Raw genomic sequence first — 18406 nt, 5'->3', positions numbered from 1 at the left:
TGACCTGTGTTGATTTGTGGGTCATTCAAGTGTTTCTGATGTTATCGTGCTCTATTGTTCCTGAGAAAAGTAAATAGCACGAACTGTCATAATCTCTTGCTCTGATTGGCTAATATATCAGGCATGTTATGAATTATGGATTGTTATTTGTAATTCTATATCTAGTTAAAATTGCGAGCACGTACGCCCGCGTAAGCGCTTCAGTGTAAAGGCAAACTAATTATTCCCTTGCTTCAGTTGTCTTAGAGCATTTGAGCTGGAAAGTGCTTGGTCAGAGAGCGAGTGAAGACTTCGAAATTATGTGCAAAACAGAGATTCTACAAGAGGACAAGCCAGTATGTCTTCTTCACGACGATATTCCGCTTGCAATGAAAGATCTAAACGTGGCTAAAGTCTACGATTTCGACTTCAAATATGGCCACAAGTCCGCCTTGGATTTCCACCAAGATCTTGCAGCCATCGATTTAAGCATGATGCAAAGCCCGAAACCAATACGGCGGCGGAGAATGAAGCGGAGAAAGTACCCCAAATTCTCGTTTGTTCCCAGTCTGGAGGACATTAAGGAAAACGAACTGTTTGAAACCTCGTCTGAGGACGAGAAGAAGGATCTTGCGGCAATTCACCGGGAGCGAGCCTTGAGTTGTGGCATGTCGGTGAAAGAGGAAGGACGCCGCCACCGCCATAAGAGACATTCTAGAGCTTCCAGTGGCAAGGTTTAAACAGAGGAGAGCAAGACGAACATGCCTGACAAACCTACACCCAAACTAGCGGGTTTTAATCGTTAATTCGTTCTGCTAAACGTGAGTCTCGCCTAACCGTGAAGGCGAATTGTGCGGCAACAGCGCGTATCTGCTACGTGTTGATTGTCAGGCCTCGATAATCCTTTAAACAGAAAATAAACTTTGCCAAGACTCGGCAAATGGAAAAGATTTAAGGATTTTAAAACGCGATCAAGGAAAAGAAAAAGCCTATGGAATGGATGATGAAATGAGCAACTCTTGTTGCAAACGAACTGGAACTTTGTTGGTTTCGTCGACGTAATACTCACGTGACAAATGCAAATTCTAGCGCATTGAAACTAACTCCAAGAAATAAACACTCCGCAATAACGAACAGTGATAGTTTCGTGAAAGATGAACTTTCGCTTCACCCTAGAAGCGCTGTTTTATTCGCTGGAGTTGTGTAAGAACAGCTACACAATAAATTAAAGGCATTAGTTCAGGTTTCAAACAAGGATTGCATATTTTGTTGAAAAAATATCAGTTGTTTGTTCTCTCCTCTATTGCAGTTTTAACGCAATTCGCTTTGCTTACAATCAAGATGAAACCCCAGAAATATATTGATGTATTATATTTAGGGAAAAAGTGAATTCACAGATAATCTGTAAGATTGTATGTATGTTGGTTTTGAAAACGAACACAACGCGAAAGGATTTCGCCTTTTAAGAGATTCATATTTAGTGTAACATCTAGGGCTAAAAATATTAAAAGTTGTTGTGAGTTAATTCATTGTGTTGTATTGTTATTTCGATCAGTTGTGTTGATTTGAAATGATCCTACTTATAAATATCCAGCCTTGATGAAAATTGAATGGCGAGTGAGCTAAACATAGCTCGTTGGGGACCCCTTCTTGTTTCCTAAGAATTTCCTTCCGTCTTTTTATTTTATTTCTGTCGCGGCAAAGATGGCGGTAGTTTCTACGTTAAATGTACTCTCCATTTCACCAAGGTTCTGCAATAATTTACACCCTCTAGTTGATATTTTTCGGGCCACTGTTTACAGATTTTATACCTCGACAAAGTATGTTGTTGTGAATTTGAAAGCGTCCCGATATTGCTCCATCTTCGAATGAGTAAACAAGTTGTTATGTTGTTAAGAGCAATATGCTTTAGCTTTAGGTCTACGAAGTCAGTGGTGCTCTGGATCTTGAGAAAGAAAAAATATTTTGATCCAAATAAGAAATATTCGCTCGGTAGCTGGGTCTATTCGATAAATACCAGAAATCGAAATATTAGTTTGGCTGGGTGAGGTCCCCTGAGGGATGTATCTTAAGGCACGACTGATTCAAGCAGAACCAACCCTCTACAGAGTCAAAAAACAGCCTTTTCGAACTTTCGTCGTTTCCCCGATCGAAGAGGTAAAATTTCACACGTTTTTCGAGGAAACTCAGGGAAGTCAACTAAATTCCAGGGGGGTATAAGAGGTTGTGGTGTGAAGTTCGTGTGTTTGTTACCGATTCAAGCAGAACTAACCTTTTACAGCATAGAAAAACGTGACCATTACTCCTTTTCGATCTTTTGTCGTTTCGCCGATTGAAGAGTTAAAATTTTTCACGTTTTTCGTGGAAACTCAGGGAGATGAAGTAAATTTCGGGGGGAGGGTGGTAAGAGGTTGTTGTGTGAAGTTCGTGTGTTGGTTAGAGAGGCGGGAGAGAACCCTGTTTCGCGGTCGAAACTGACAGTTTCGTAAACTTGCTCATTTCTGCGCATATTAAATGAAAATTACTCTGTTACAATTCCCAAGGCGAGTTAATTTAGCGTTGTCTAGCGTGTCGAAAGAGCAGGCTTGTCTTGCCTTGATGGCTGAGGGTCAAGCAGGTCACGCAGAGAAAGCGGAAATCCGATCAAAAGCGATACGTACACATTTGTTATTCTAAGGGGCATTTCAAATATTTTCGTATCAAATTTGTGTACGAGAAACAATGGAGGGTGTGTAGCTTTCTAGCATCTAACATTCGCGGAGTTCGGCGGCTGGCACGTGAGGCCGCCAACAGCGTCTGCCAAATAAGCACGTTTGGGTTTCTTTTCAACTTTTCATTCCTACCTCGGCACCTGCCGGTGTTTATTGCGAAAGGGACAGTCAAAACAATTGCATGCAGTTTCGCTGGACATTCCGGCTGGCAACAGACTCAAGAGGTTTAGGAGTGCGTGAGAGTAATCACCGCGCGCGGAGTCTCTTCGCACGCGCCCTGTAACTTGCGCGCCGCTCGATGCAAACTTTTCCTTATGCGACGCAACCTAATAAACTCGCGAATTAACTACTGATCAGGATGCAGAATACCATCGGTTTTTATTGTAAGTTCTGAGACTCCGGCTCTCCGTAGAAGCTGTCCTGCACACGCGGAGTAGATCATGCAAAGATGTGGGTATGAGAGACTGAGAGGGTATGAAGCTCGAAGTAAGGACAGTAAGACAAGGGCCGGATCTGTGAGTCGCTCATGGATTCAATCTCCACCACTTTCTTCTGCTTAGAATTCGTTCCTCCGTTTATTTGCAGGTTAATAAACCTCAGCAAGTTTAGCATTCAGCGCCCCTCTTTACTTGTTCCACTTCGATTAACAGACACACGCGTGAAACGTGTGCGAGAGGGAAAAGGTCGCGTTTCGCGTAGCATGCAATTGTTCTCGTTCCGCGTTCCTTTCTCTTTCTGTTCGACCCAAGAGAGATTACAAAGTAACGCCCTTTCATGAACGGAAAAACATGAACATCAACTCCGAAAACCGTCAAAAAGTTCCGATTTTGAGGCTTGGATGGTCCGCGAACAGAGGGGTTAGACGCAGATCAACAAATCTTTCAAAATCGTGAAGAATCCGTTCTCTTTGGCTAGCAACAGACAAATTTTTGTCTGCAAACAGTTGGAATGTTAACCTCGCTTTCAACGCCTTTTGATCTCTCTTATGAGTGACAAGCATTGCCTTTATTAAGTGAAACATAATTTGAACAGTAAATTACCGATTTCGCGATGTAACCCGAGTACAACGATGCTAACTGGTGTCCTAAGTGTTTTAGTTACATGATGTCAGGCTCTTCCCTCTGAAGACAATATCGCTCAAATTAGATATCGTTAACTTTTCTTGTTTACTAATAATGCTACTGCATGGTCCGACCGAGGAGATAATCTTACAGTATTTGTTTTGAAAAGGCAAAAAGTTTGCGTGGATTAAACCCCTGGGATTTCATCGCTTACGTACCGGATCATGATTACACGACAACGATGTGTGTACGATGTCCTATCGTTGCATCTTCCAATTTTTTTTTTATTTGTTTCATTTGTCAGCTATGTGTATATGTATGTGTTTCAAGACATTGGCATTGTTTTTAACTGACGTTTCTCGCTTTCGCTCTTCCAAGAACACTGCAACTGTTGAGAAGATCCGGGCTCTCCTTGAAAACTGATCTTTGTTCTCTCTGCTCCTCAAGTTACTTTGTTTCGCCGCGTACTAAGTTCGCCTTACCTGGCAAGGGTTCAAAAATCAATGGGTTTTTTTTTTCTGTTCTTCGCTAGACGATTGGCAGGGGGGTGGGAGAATATAATGAATTACCAAAATACCTTTCAAAATACCCTATAGTTAAGACAAACTTTAGTTCAAATCCGAGCCAACAATTTAGAAAAGCAAAGTACTGAGATAAAACACCAATATTTCAGAGTAAAAATTGGCCACCTACCAATGTTTTTTTTAATATATATATAACCAATCGACTGGGATCTTTAAAGCATGATATCCCAAAACAAATGGTGTGGCCCGTTCTGAACACTTTATTTCTGCGGCGCGCGGTATTCTGTTGTCAAATTTGACTCGCTCTGAATTCTGTTATCTGACGATTTTTCTCCGCTTCTGCTTGCTATTCAGTTCAGATGTCTTGCTGTCCTTTCATTCACATTCTATCTCTTTAGCTTTCAGTAAAATAAATAGCCTGCTGCAAAACTGCTATGCATGCTCCATATTGAATAACTGCTGTACGTTTCAATGGACTTTACGGAGTTTCGTTCTTCAGCAAAAGCGAGACCTTGAAACTTTGCTACGTGATTGTATGTATGGTTGTGCCTGGGGTGATATTCTACTGTTTTTTAATAATAATGTAATATCATTTGTCAAATTCGCCAAGTTAGTCTTTCCGACTGATGCGTGTTTTCACTGAATCGCAGCTCTTCAGATCTTCGCATGTCCACTGGAAACATGTACTGTTTCTGGTTGTCAGTCAGTAACTTTTTTTTCAAGAACCACTTCAGGTAGAGTTGTCGTAATATCACAGTTCTTGAATCTACTTGAAGCTAATTTCGTCCTTAGATAGCTTGCGGAAGTTCTGCTGAACCATCATCCCTATATGCTGATACTACCTCTCAGACGATATCTGGTTTAGTAACGCGGATAATTTGCGTCGTCATGCCGGGAAATGCTTTGATGACATTGATTGGCTCCCCTTCCCACACGGTCTATTTCCTTGTTTGTTACAACAGAATCAGTATACGAGTGACAACGTGTACCAGTAGCTAGAAAAACACCTGGCGAATTTGGCAGTTCTTGGAAATAGAACAGTGTGACTGCTTCCTCGTTCATTTGTCTTTCACTTCTTTTTGTAAAACAAGGAAAATTAAATTAAATTAAATACATGTCTTTGTATTGTGCGTGATGTCTTGGATTTTCTAAATATCGCTTGGATATGTTTTGCGGGCGGCATTGAGTAAACAGATACCGACTGCAAACGATCACAGGATGTTTTTTAACGCCGTATCAGAATGAAAGGACGCAGTTTTCTTCCTCGTGGCAGATGTGTGATGTGTAAGAGAGATTCCAACGTTAAAATCATTGAAGATCACGGGCACATTTTATAACGAAACTAACTTCCCCAAAAACACATTGCTGCAGGAACATCTTTTCACAACATTTCCCCGTTTACGCTGCCACGACACTGTTGTTGCGGAAGGGAATTTGTTCCCTAAAAGCTTAAAATATTTTATTGTTTTCTCAAAAATTGCTTGGTTTCCGTGGTAAATGTTTCCTTGTTTTCGTGCCATGGAAACAGTATTTGGCAACATGTTTTCTTGCGTGCGTGGCTCTCTAGTTCACTTGGACAAGCTTCGATTATCCAAACTGTAAAGGAAAAATTCAGGTGAGTAGCAAAAAAATAATCTCGATTCTACACAGCCTCTTATATAAGGAAAAGAAACAGCTCGGGAGCGGAATTCAGTGCTGTTCACTATACGCGAACTGATCTGTTCACAGCTACGCCTAATTCAGTTCAAAATATTGTGATGTACGAATAAAAATTCCATCTAGAAGAAGAGTTATCAAATAAGTTATATTACTCCTCCCGTTATAGAGGTGTTCTTGATCATAACAATTAAATCATCTTTAAAATTTGGCACAGGATCCGTTCAATATTCTCAGGTCTTATCAAAACACGTTGCTTAGATGAGATCTGGCGATATTTAACGATGATTTAACTAACCGTGTTTCAAAGTTAGAATATCTATGAAACGTTAGAGTCCCATACATGTAGGTCCGTAGCTTTCATCATGTTTGTGTAGGCATGTGCCTGCCCACAGTTTTGTATGAACCGTGAACACAGCTAACGACAGCATCTGCCGCGGGAAGTGAAAAACTGGGGTTAGGGAGGAGTTCGAAATTCTTAGGAAAAGGATCAGAAAATTCTCAGACCCTGCGGGACTGCATTCTGAAAGAAGTTGAACGGATTTTTTCCCGTGAATAACGATCTCAAAATATAACGAATCCGTCCTTAAAAGGGAGAAATTTCCGTTCCTATCCGCTTGAGAATCTGTTGTGAATTTACTCATACAGTTTTCCTGCAAGTATCTAACTACACGCAGTCCGTTTGGTGTTATGATTACATGAATCAGTGAGAAAATTGTTTCGCACGCGTTCATCAAAAAAGCCAGAATCTAGATTTAACGGGCAATTCAATGATGGCATCGGATGTTCGCTTACTTCCTAGTTACGTAAAAAACGAACATTATCAAAAATATAATTAACGACCAAATGTTCGGAACCGAACACACGAAGTTCGTTTTCATTCTAGTTACGCAAAGTACGAACATTATTCAAATATAATTAACGACTAAATGCTCGGAACCGAACACACGAAGTTCGTCAATTTATCGTACTTCGTCGTACGTCCGGACTTGTACGACGAGCAATAACAGCCAGTTAATTCGTGACATTCTGCGATATTGTTAACCGGATTTTTTTCCGGTTATTTGGTTATCCATAAATGGCGCTGTCATAATACAGAAATAAGTCTCAGCATTAACAAGTAAATGCGGAAAATACAGGAAAATATTTCGACTGAAAGCTTCAGTCAGTAAAGAATTTAGAATCCTCACATGATCTTACATGGGTAGCATTGGTTGACATGATATTTGAATTACAAATCACTTGCATCATTGGTGACCAATATTAAAGTCGGCTGGTAAAGAAAATTCTAATGTTTTCCGTGGGTTGAATTCTAGAAATTTGTAGCACTTTGTTTTCCTGATCAACGTAAACAGGGGTGATGTATCTCTTATTATTCCACTGGCCTTTCGTGGAAACTCCGTATAGTACTTGTCACTTTTGTTCCATGGAGATTTTTATTTTCTTTGTTTCAATACATGTTTACAAAGTACTTTCGCCAACAGTTTTCTCTAGCGCTCAGAAGGACCCTTTTCTAAAGATGAAGGGGGAAGTTGGCGATTGTTGGAACGTTTCAAGAGAGGGGTCCCTAAGATCCTTCAGAATCTCGTTTTGTAGGAAAAGCTGCAATACATTGTCATTAAGAAAGGCACATATTTTAAATAGAAAATGAAAAAAGGCTCCGGTCACTTTTTTCTCTGCGTCTTAATACCCTGAAAAGTACCAGACAATCTAAAATGGTAACGATGTGAAAGGCTTCATTTGAGTTTGAGCCCCAGATGTCTCCCCCCGGAACTCTGAGTTGCGTAAGGCTCGCTTAATGTATTCAGCTTGATTGATATTGTGGCTGCGATTTTCGAGTACCTGGGCGTTGCTGTAATGTCTTGAAATAAAGCGCCTTGATATTGGTTCTCCGCTGTTTGGAGTAAATAGGCAACCGACGCATTTTATTGAATCAGTTGCGTTAGAGCCGTTCAACAGTGAAGTATCTTTTGTTTGCTGAGTTTTGAGAAGGAGAGCTTAAAACATGCGTCAAAGAGGAACCATATTTCAAGAAGATTCATTAGTGACTTTCCAATACGATGAGCAACCGCTCACAATGAGGGACATGGACGCGGTGAAAGGCTGCGATTTTAATTTTAAATACGGCCAAAAATCCGCTTGGGATTATAACGATGATCTAGCAGCTATCGATTTCAGCATGATGCAAAGCCCTAAGGAAAACCGCCATAGGAGGAGAAAACGGAGAAAGTACCCCAAGTTTAGATTTGTTCCTAGTCTGGAGGACATCAAGGAGAATGAACTATTTGAAACACAGGCGGAAAATTTGAAGAAACTGGAGAAAGATCTCGCCGCGGTTCACGAGGAGCGCGCTCTGAATCGTGGGATGGCTGTGGTTAAGGATGAAGGTCGGCGGCGAGATCGCCGTAAAGGACGCTCTAGAAGTTTCAAAGGAAAAATTTAATCGAAAGAGAAGATGACGATCTTGTCTCTAATAAATCAAACCCAACTTACGAGCGCAAAACGTGGATCAGTCCCGCAACCTCGTCCAAGAAATCCGCGAGGCACGCCGGGGCCAGGGAACGAGCAACCGTTAAACTGAAGCTTGCTACACCATGCCAAAACTCGGCAAATTGAAAGAATTCGAAAGATTTCAAGGCAGAGTAAAAGAGAACTTATGGAATGGCTGCCATGATTTATCGGGCAGGGAAATAACCAATTAAGTTGAAGGGTATTCAATGAATGTAACTTTCTACCTATTTTTTGAATCAGTGTAACTATTTCAAAAAACCTCCTAGTGGAAATGGTAGAAGAAACAACCGCCTGATGAAAACTCAACAGTTGTTTAATTGTAGATCAAAGTATAGAATTTCACTTGTCGACCCGCTATTTACTCTGAGACCGAACTGATCGAGTTCATCAAGGAAACCCTTGAGGGCGCGCTTCAGTACTTTGTAAATATATTACAGAGCCAGCTGTTCACGCCTATTAAGAGCTGGGCGTTTTGAAAAGTTCTGTTTCAAGTCAGTTGCGATATTACGTTTATCAGAATTTGAGTGTGATGCCTATAAACTAGCCGCTTGTCTGTAAAAGTGATAGTTAAATGCAACAGTCCATTATAAATTTCTCATATTTACGTTAAACGTATGCGGTTGGAATAAATATGCGACATTGCAACTTGGGTTGTTTTTCTCGTTTTTGATCGATTTCCTTGGCGCCAATTCCAGACCGTATCGTGTTTGTAAAGAGCGGAGGAAAGTGACACGCAAGGAAAGCGCTTTTGAAGTACATTTTTGTGATGAAAATTGGATGACAGATTATTGATTGCCCCCAAGATTGAGCCAATATAGAATACGATTCCCTGCCCGTTAAACACCATTTTTGGAATTTTCTTCCTTTTTAAGTCAAATTATGTTTTCTCTATGTTGTCAACAAAGAAAACGCACAGCGTGTTTTCCCGCAACTTTCTCTTCCACGACTTAGGAGTCACCTGTCTTTGGGTTTCAAGGTTATAGTGGGCTCTATGCCTCACCGAGTCGCTGCGATGTTACTTAGCACTTTAGCCTTCGGCTTTTACACCTGTAGCATCCCAATATTGCTCATTCATAGTGTGAAGTGCGCCTTTTCAGAACTGTTCCTAAAACTAATCCGATTTCTTCATTGCAATAGATCTAGTGATCGCGTGCAGCTCATGGCCTTTTCATAACTAGGATAAATCATTATTGCATTTCATGACGTAGGGTGGTATTGGTGCTGCTCAGATAAGAAGCTTATACCATAGACACTAGGGATCTATCAACACACTTTTTCGTTTCATTTATTCTAAACGTTTTTCAGTGATTTACCGATTTAAAGCTGACAAAGGCTTGAATCATCGAATTAACGATCATGACGATACGTTGACCAAAAACGTTGCTATAAATAAAAATATTTCAATTATAAAAATCACATTCCATGTGAGAGCAAAACATCTATTGTTTACTTCGCTAATCAGCCTATTATGTCAGACTTTCGTATTCTCAAATTTTTCCCTAATTCAGTCCACGTCAAATAAGAACTTATTCAGACGGTGTTCAGAATTCTAAGTCTGGCTGGCTAGAGTCCGAGAAAACTGCATGCTTTCATCAAGATAAAAATGGCTTGCGTCTTCTGGATGGCTGCCTTAGCGGAAATCCGATCAAATGCCTTGTCAATATTCTAGTAATTACAGACGGTTCACTTGAAATACTTTCCTAACAATTTTGAAGTTCTTTTAGGGACAGTCTAAGGAGCCGATCTTTACATCGCCAAATCTCCTTGTATTCCTATCCCTGGTTTCATACTTGTTTCTTACAATCGTATTTATTACTTAGTACATTTGCTTCATCTGCATTCCCTCTTGTTTATAATTCCAAGAGGTCGTTTTTGTATGGGCGTGTCCACCTGGATTATTTACACTTTTATCCCTCGTAATTCTACACTGTAGCTTCCAAAGTGCTGTAGCTGACCCTCACTTGCTGCAGTAAACACAGTTTTCACCTATCAGTCATTCCCCTGTTTTCAAAATTTTATATCAACTAATTATCGTTGAGAGAGTAGAATAATGAGCCGATATTTGCTCTCAGATGATTGAGGGAGCTTCAGGGTAAATAGCCTCGCGTGGTGTGTTGTTTGTGTGGCCTTCTCTTGCCTGCAAAAACAAGAACTACGCAGATCATACTTCGTTGACTAAGCCCTTCATTGATCAGAAATCCGTTTCTTTTCATATTTCATTTTGATAGGACAGTGGAAACGCAGTAGTTATTCGTGAACTTTGTTTAATATATGTTACACTCGGAAGTTCAAATACTTTCGGCCAGTGAAAGAATATTGCTCTCTGATTGAAACTGACTTGTAAGTATCCTACTTAGCTTCAACAAGAATAAAAGTACAAGCCCTTGTTCGGTTATGCAACAAATGTAGCTTAATGTAGACGGTCGTAGACTAACTGACTGCTGTATGAAAGATCATTTTATTCTAAAAATAGCGTTATCAGATCCATCATGTTAATGCGCACATTATTTGTCAACAAAGTAGCTTAAACTTGGCACAATCTCAAATGAGACATTTAGAGACGTGACCATTGAACACACATGTAATGTCAACAAAGTCTTTGAGGCTATGTGTTTGCGTGCAGTGCAGTAAGATTTATCAACAAAATCTGAGCAGCCTGTAATTGCCACACCCCGTTGCTAAAAATACCACAATTTAATTTTCTTTATTTTTTCATATTATTGCACACTATTATTGCATGTTTGCATGATGTTTTCAATTCTAGCACCCTTGCTGCACTGCCCTTTTACCATGATATCTTAAGGATTATTAAAAAACTGATTGTTGCCCGTTGACTTGTTCCACTTGTATCATGTTCCATCTCTTACTTTTTTGGCCCTTTGCCGTGTACAAACATGGGTATCCACTGACGAAGTTCCCGGGCCATCCAGAGCAATAGCGTGCGCGTCTAGCGACCTCTTGCCAGGTTTTTCTAACGTGGCGTAGGTCGTGGTCGCAAGACCTTACACATTCGTGTTTGGTTTCCATCACCCAGGAATTTTCAGAAGAGAGACTGCATGGCACCCTCCCCTGATCTCGCTTTCGCGTTTTGACGATAAAGACCGTGTCACGGAGATTTTTCTTGTAATGCCATCGAGATGTTTCACTCTGTGATGTTCTGCTCCATTGACCCTCTCACTGGGCAAGCTTTAATGAAATTGTGTTTGTTTCCTTACTATGTCATTATTCTCCTTTGGAGTCTGGTTGTAGTGTTATCGTGTTAATGCTTTAGCCGTTCTACTTTTGCTGTATTGTTAATCTTCCCTTACAAGTTTGTGCTTGGTCTGGTTCTTTTCTATGCTTCTACTAAAATATCAATCTTTATTCTTTACCCTAGAGTTGTTCAGGACCCAGCGATCAGTTTCTTCATTTTTCTATTCAGTGCATGCCTTCTCGTACCTTAAGATGGCACTACCTGTAAACAACAACAACCCCCACCACCAGAACAACAAAACAATAAAAAATATAGAGACTTCGTAGAAACGTAAAACCCTATCTTGGGTATGGGTGGAGGAAAAATTGAGAAGTGTAATAATTGATTTTGTTCTTATGCAGTCGAACTCGATTACCTTACTCAAACACTCTTTTTCCTTGGCCATCGTAGCTTTAGAAGAAACAAAACACAAACCGCGGTGATAAACATGGAACCAAAACGCATGTTAAACAAAATTAATTTCCCTGACGTTTCGTATGTACAACATATATCTTCAGAAGTGACCGTTAACTAGATTGCAACCGAAATTTAAACGCGAAGAAAAAGAAAAAGACTGGTATCTAATAATATGTAACAAGACTAATAGTTATTAGTCTTGTTACATATTATTAGATACCAGTCTTTTTCTTTTTCTTCGCGTTTAAATTTCGATTGTAATCTAGTTAACGGTCACTTCTGAAGATGTATGTTGTACATACGAAACGTCAAGGAAATTAACTTTGTTTAACATGTGTTTTGGTTCCATGTTTATCACCGCGGTTTGTGTTTTGTTTACTCAAACACATGAGCAAAGTTGGAAAAATGAATTCAAAGTGCAAAGATTATGCCTTGGGCCAAAGTGAAACACTGTCGGAACTTTTCCAAAAGCGTTACTATTATATGTTGAATTATTCTCGCATTTTGATTGGTTCTTACTTATTTGGCGCGCCTCATGGTTAGTGCGCTCGACTCCGGATCGAGGTGCGAGCCCTGGCCGGAGACATTGTGTTATGTTCTTGGGCAAGACAATTGACTCTTACAGTGCATAAATGGGTACCCTGTATTTAATGCTGGGGGTAACCCTGCGATGGCCTAGCATCCCACCCCCAGGGGGAGTAGAAATACTCCTAGTCGCTTCATGCCACAGAAACCGGGGATAAGCGTCGGCCTGATGGGCAACTTGCTCGTTTGCAGACCTTTTTTTAGTTATGATCTATTGCAGGACAGACGCATAGATGACGTCATTATATTTTTCTTTACCGTATTATATAAAACAAGTAGATTCCATATTGCCGTGCGTTTGTTAAGTAACCGATCGCGCAAAATACGACAAAATGTGGTAAGAACATTAGCCTAAAGGTTCGTGTGCCAATTCATTTTGGTCTTACCACATTTTCACGTCATATGTGATCTGCATGTTATTAAACAGACACACGGCAAGATGGAAATTATTTGTTAAATTGATACTCCTCCTAGATGGCATTTTAGCCCATCTCAGGTCATTCCTCCAGTAATTCAGTCTCACGTGGCCTTTTACAGTTCTCCAGTATCCATTTATATTCCTATCCTGAGTGCAGAGATGCATTGCACTGAGGTGCGTACTGTACGTAAAGTGTACCCGAGAACACAGCTAAAAAGCGTGGCTTGGGCTCTACCCCTAACAGCTCGACCAGAGGTCCAAAGTGTTAATCGGACTGGTCCCTGTGCTTCCTGCTGAAAAAAATGTAAGTAAGTGTTGGAATGTTAGGTTCTCAGTCAAGGCTTTGTTTAAATTTGGGCGTTCTTCTAGTGTAGGACGAAAACGTCTGAACATCAATACTTTTGAGAGAGTTATTTAAAGCTACTCCCAACAAAATAAGATATTTAAATTGTCCAATAAGGTTATGAGCTCGAGAATCAAGAGCGTATAATCTGATTGTTTTGGTCTAAATCGGCTACTAATCGTTCAAGACATTTTCTAAATCCTCTTCACAGACACTTGGTCAACGTAAATAAGCGGCCGCAATTTTCTTAATAACCGCACAATGCTAGGCTACTTACTATCTACAACAAGAATAGATAGTGAGTAGCTTAGCCAATGAAAGAACGGCATCCGTGATAGAACGCTTCTTGATTTATATTTTTAACTTAATAAGCCTGATTTTCATAAACCCGGGCTCAACTAACTGTGCTGCTCTTCAAGAAAACCGCGAAGGAAGCTTGACAAACAGAAAATCAGTTTTTTTTTTTTTTTCTTTTTTTGGTTTTGCATGGCAACGATATTGTTTAAATAAAAGTGTCTTTGTTCAAACAAAATATCGTTGCTGTGCTGGTTGCTGTAGTAAGTTGTTATGGAAACCAAACATTTATTACTGAAGCAATAATTCAGTAAAATATAGTCTCATCTGAAAAGAGACTCTATGTTTGGTTGCACAAGTTAGAGATCTTTAAATGAAACTTTACATGTAGTATCAAAATGAAGATGCTTTTCAGCTGTCAATATGATCTCAGCATCGATAACAACTGCACTTCAATTCCCATGCCCCAAGGATATTGCAAAGCACTCCTTACTACTTGAATGTAAGTCTTATCTTTTATGTGGTTTCTAATTTTCCTTTTGAATCACACCCACAGCCCGCCCCTGAGTTAGTCGGCCTGTTGCAATTGTGTCTTGCTGATGGTCACACCCAGATGTTAACAGCCACCAAAAAATATCAATAGATTTCGATCGTACAAAGTGAAACGGTAAAAAGATAAAACTGAACATTGAGAATTGCCAGCAATAACTATTGGTTCGTGTAAGGTTGCCCTAATGATTCGCTTCAAGGCACTTGTATTTTAAGAACTGAAAGTAGCGCGCCAGTCATGTCATGATCAAGGATGGGTCGATTTGGAAATAACACTCTAGAATATTTTCAAATTCAAATCCAATGTGAGCAGTTGATAAAATACGGAACGGTAATCTTCAGTACCATGTTGTCACTGTAAATGAAAAAGAGCTGGTTACGTAATGGGGGCGTTTATTTGTATTTAGGGAGGGGAGGCCAAATTGGAATAGGGACACTTATTAACAAAGAGGAAAGAGGAATGCATATTGTAAGGTGAGCCATTAGGAAGAATGCGTTGGGGGGGGGGGGGGGAGGGGGTGCTGATTAAAAGGAGGGTGTTAGATCGAATCATTTTATGATATATAGTTAGATAATGAAACATGGCGAGTCAGTTGCCGAACTTAATAACTGCAAATAAAGGGATTTTGGTTTCCAGCAATTATAGAGGAATTAGATTAATGTCACATATAATTTCACCAACCCTAGTAGCCTGCACGATATTCGCTTTCAGTCTTTCACTCTCCTTGTTTTCCACGTCACGTTGCACCAAGACAAATGCACGTTTTCTTCGCCGCAGCCAGCGACTCTCTACAGAAGCTTTGTTAATATTGAGACCAGTATCTCCTTAATAATACTTAATACTGATATTTGCCCTTTCGCAGTTTTGACTTGAGAAGTGTTAAAAACCGGCCATTTCATGCATGCTTTGATTCGTTTTGTTCCATATGTATGTCGATCCTATCTGAAGTTCATATTCTTTATCCAAATTTTCATCAAGATCCGAAACCGAACGTTAAAAATTCTCGTCGTATTACTTAGCTTGACAACAGACTAAAGAATTGCCAGAGATCGTGTCCATGGTTACGCAAGCTGCCAAGGGCTGCATCTTTTTTAAGTGTTGTTTTCGGATCCCCAGTCCGCGGCCTGTCTTTATACTCTGTCTATGAATTCAAAATAGAATCCCGTGGGGTTCCTTTTAATCTTTAAAACCATTTATGCTGCTAGCATGTGTCCACAAATGATATCGTTCACTGAGACAACTTTTTTGCCGCCTCGATTGTCAATTAGTTATATAAAAATATTTTAAAATCAATGTTATTGTTTTAGGACGCGGTTTCCACAACTAGTGCTGGCATACCAATACATAGTTTCTTCAAAACACAGTCAAAACATCCTGATGAGATCCAAATACTAAAGTTTAAAATTACTATTATTAGATCAATTATATTACCATGCGATCTAGTTGTTATTACAATGTAGTCTTCTTGAATCACCCGCTAAAATTGGGAGCAAGATCAGTTTAAAGATAATCGGATATTTGATAATTAATCTGATCTGAGACTTGGGTATTACCAGAGCCACAGTAACATATTTCATTCTCTGTAAGGTTTCAGAGACTGAAAGTCTTTTTGGAGCACTATGTACATCCCTTAGAGACTCGAGTACGAAGTAGACGGTCCAGTAGTTTATAGATGTTACTGTGTTGCGCAGAATTCACATTACAATCCTCTCACTGAAGTGTATTACACCATTCTAGACCAATACAGCTATATAATAAAAATAAGCTTACTCAATTCAGATGATTTCCGGCTACATTGTTTCCAGGGATGTGTTTGTCAATTTACCGAAGGAAGTATTGGTGTCTTGCAAATTAACTCTACGTTATGAAAAGACTCTCATGCAGTGGTATATTAAACTGTGTACGACTCAAGACTTTTTTGTTAAAAGAGACAATCTTTGCTAGTTATCTCAAGTTATTTTATTTGTGTGGCATACTTCTGTTGCGTGTTAGTTCGACTGACATTATATTGGGTTAGAATCGTTGATTGGTTAGGCGTTGCTGTGAGGTCTCAAAATAATCTCCTTTGTATTGTTTCTTTATAGCTTGGATTGTAAAAGAGCCCTAATCGATTTCTTGCATCAGTTGTCCAGGAGTATTTGAACTGGAAGGAGCTTGGTTTGAAAGCTAGAAACTGAACACTTAAAGAATGTGCAGAACAGAATTATTCGCCGAAGAGGACAAACATTGCAGTTGCCTTGTACATGATGACAAACCGCTGACGATGAAGGAACTAAACGTGGCTAAGATTTTTGACTTTGACTTCAAATACGGTCAAAAGTCCGCTGGGGAATTTAACGACGATCTTGCGTCCATCAATTTGAGCATGATGTACAGTCCTAAAGTAAACCGCCACCGAAAGAAAAAGCGGAGAAAGTACCCCAAGTTTAGGTTTGTTCCTAGTCTGGGGGACATTAAGGAGAACGAACTGTTTGACGCACAGCTGGAAAATGTAAACAAACTCAAGAAAGATTTGGCCGCCATTCATGAAGAGCGAGCTCTGAATTGTGGGATGCCGGTAAAGAAAGATGAAGGTCGCCGTCGACACCGACATAAACGGCATTCGAGAAGTTCTTGAGGAAGGGCTTAGTTGGAGGACAAGAAGACATAACATGAATTAAACCCTTGCATACACCGGCACGGGTTTGAAATGTTCATTCGCTCCCATAACGGGCCCGATGACGCATGTTGCTGTTTGTTGGCCAGTAACTGAGAATCCTTCGAAGAGTGAAAATAAGGACTCCGCAAATAGAAATAGCCGAACTTAACGACTTTAAGAGGCAGAGAGGGTGTATAAACAGTCGATCAAAAATATGAACAGTTCAGTTCCAAGAAACAAACTAGAGTTTTATTGATTCTTTTCTTCCAAGAATCAGAGACGAGGCGACAAGTATCCGCGAGGCATTGCGTAATTTGTGACAATGCAATCTTTGGCTACGCTCCTGTGTAAATATGTAAAATGTTCGTCCTGCAACAAGTTAGATTCTCGACTACTACATTAGTTTAATTTACAATATTGTCTTTCAGTTAATAAATCTGCCTTTAAACGAACTAATTATAATTTTCTGTAATTTCAACAGATACATGCGGTGCAGTGACTATTTTCGTTTACATAAATTGGTTTGAATAAATATAAAACAGAGATTTTAAGATGGAAAGAAAATATCTGTTGTTTTGTTGTTTTGTTTGTTCTCGGTTTTCTGCGCTGGTGTCAAAGCGAAACCACAACGTGTTGTAATAAACAGGGGAGGAAATTAAAATGGCCACACATGTTAAATCGGCTCGCGGCGAGGCAACGCCTGATATTTGCATATACTTCTTGCAATCGGGATATAAGTTATTGGGTGAGACGCGAACGGAGGGAACAACAGTTTAGCGTAACGTAATAAGAACATCTGCCTTAAATTTGTTTTATAAAATTTCCCTGTCTATTTAGCAGTGCATGCTCTACGAAGACCACCTTTTAACACAGGTGGCACGTTAAGCGATTTCTGGGGACTACTCTCTTCTCGACGACGCAAAAAAATGGATTCAATTAATAAGTTTCTGAAGTCTAAGTTGCTGTTTTCGTCAGAAAACAGACTTCAAGCCGCAATAGCTAAGTTGCTGAATGTTAAAAGTAAGGTATAGTCGGCTTTCTGCACCTGAAGTATTCCGATATTGCTTCGCCGCTTTAGGTTAAGTGCGGTTTTTCAGAAAATTTCCGTCTACTAATCCGATTGTACACTGGAGGTCCCGTAGTCCCTTTTGCGGTTAACTTTACTTGTTAGAATTACAATATAATGCAACATGTATGTTAGGCAATTTCAAGAAATTTTGTTGTTTTCAACCAAAATCTCCTCGCGGCCACATTAGATTACATTGCAATGCAAATGATACTAAGTTAACCACGAAAAGGGTTTTGCCTTCGCACGGAGCTGGGATGATAATTCTATTGTACAGAGTGGATGGGGCGAATCGATGCAGCTCAGATAAGGAGCTTATACCGGCTTTGATCAATTTATAATCTATGTACTCTGATTTTCCGGATCTAATGTCTAGTCCCTGACTTGACCTAGAACTGAATGTCCGTTTAACTTATGGCTT

The 18406-nt window shown here is 39.9% G+C and overlaps 3 protein-coding genes across 3 annotated transcripts; all 3 read left to right on the top strand.

The window, feature by feature from the left end:
* Positions 1 to 217: 217 nt before the first annotated feature.
* On the top strand, positions 218 to 1504 carry LOC110054840 (uncharacterized). Its single transcript, XM_020761199.2, has one exon. The coding sequence runs from the start codon at positions 300 to 302 to the stop codon at positions 717 to 719; it is 420 nt and encodes a 139-aa protein (XP_020616858.2). The 5' UTR covers positions 218 to 299; the 3' UTR covers positions 720 to 1504.
* A 3987-nt stretch (positions 1505 to 5491) lies between these two features.
* LOC149106848 (uncharacterized) lies at positions 5492 to 17483 on the top strand. The gene is made up of 2 exons (XM_089298066.1): positions 5492 to 5890; positions 16366 to 17483. The coding sequence occupies exon 2, from the start codon at positions 16470 to 16472 to the stop codon at positions 16896 to 16898; it is 429 nt and encodes a 142-aa protein (XP_089154192.1). The 5' UTR covers positions 5492 to 5890; positions 16366 to 16469; the 3' UTR covers positions 16899 to 17483.
* Positions 7708 to 9087, top strand: LOC110054861 (uncharacterized). Its single transcript, XM_020761230.2, has one exon. The coding sequence runs from the start codon at positions 7937 to 7939 to the stop codon at positions 8372 to 8374; it is 438 nt and encodes a 145-aa protein (XP_020616889.2). The 5' UTR covers positions 7708 to 7936; the 3' UTR covers positions 8375 to 9087.
* Positions 17484 to 18406: the final 923 nt, after the last annotated feature.

This window comes from Orbicella faveolata, unplaced genomic scaffold (genome assembly GCF_042242905.1).
Source record: "Orbicella faveolata isolate gen_17 unplaced genomic scaffold, um_ofav_v1 contig_3, whole genome shotgun sequence".
Taxonomy (NCBI): Eukaryota; Metazoa; Cnidaria; class Anthozoa; order Scleractinia; family Merulinidae; genus Orbicella; species Orbicella faveolata.
This window is presented reverse-complemented; position numbering and strand designations above follow the sequence as displayed.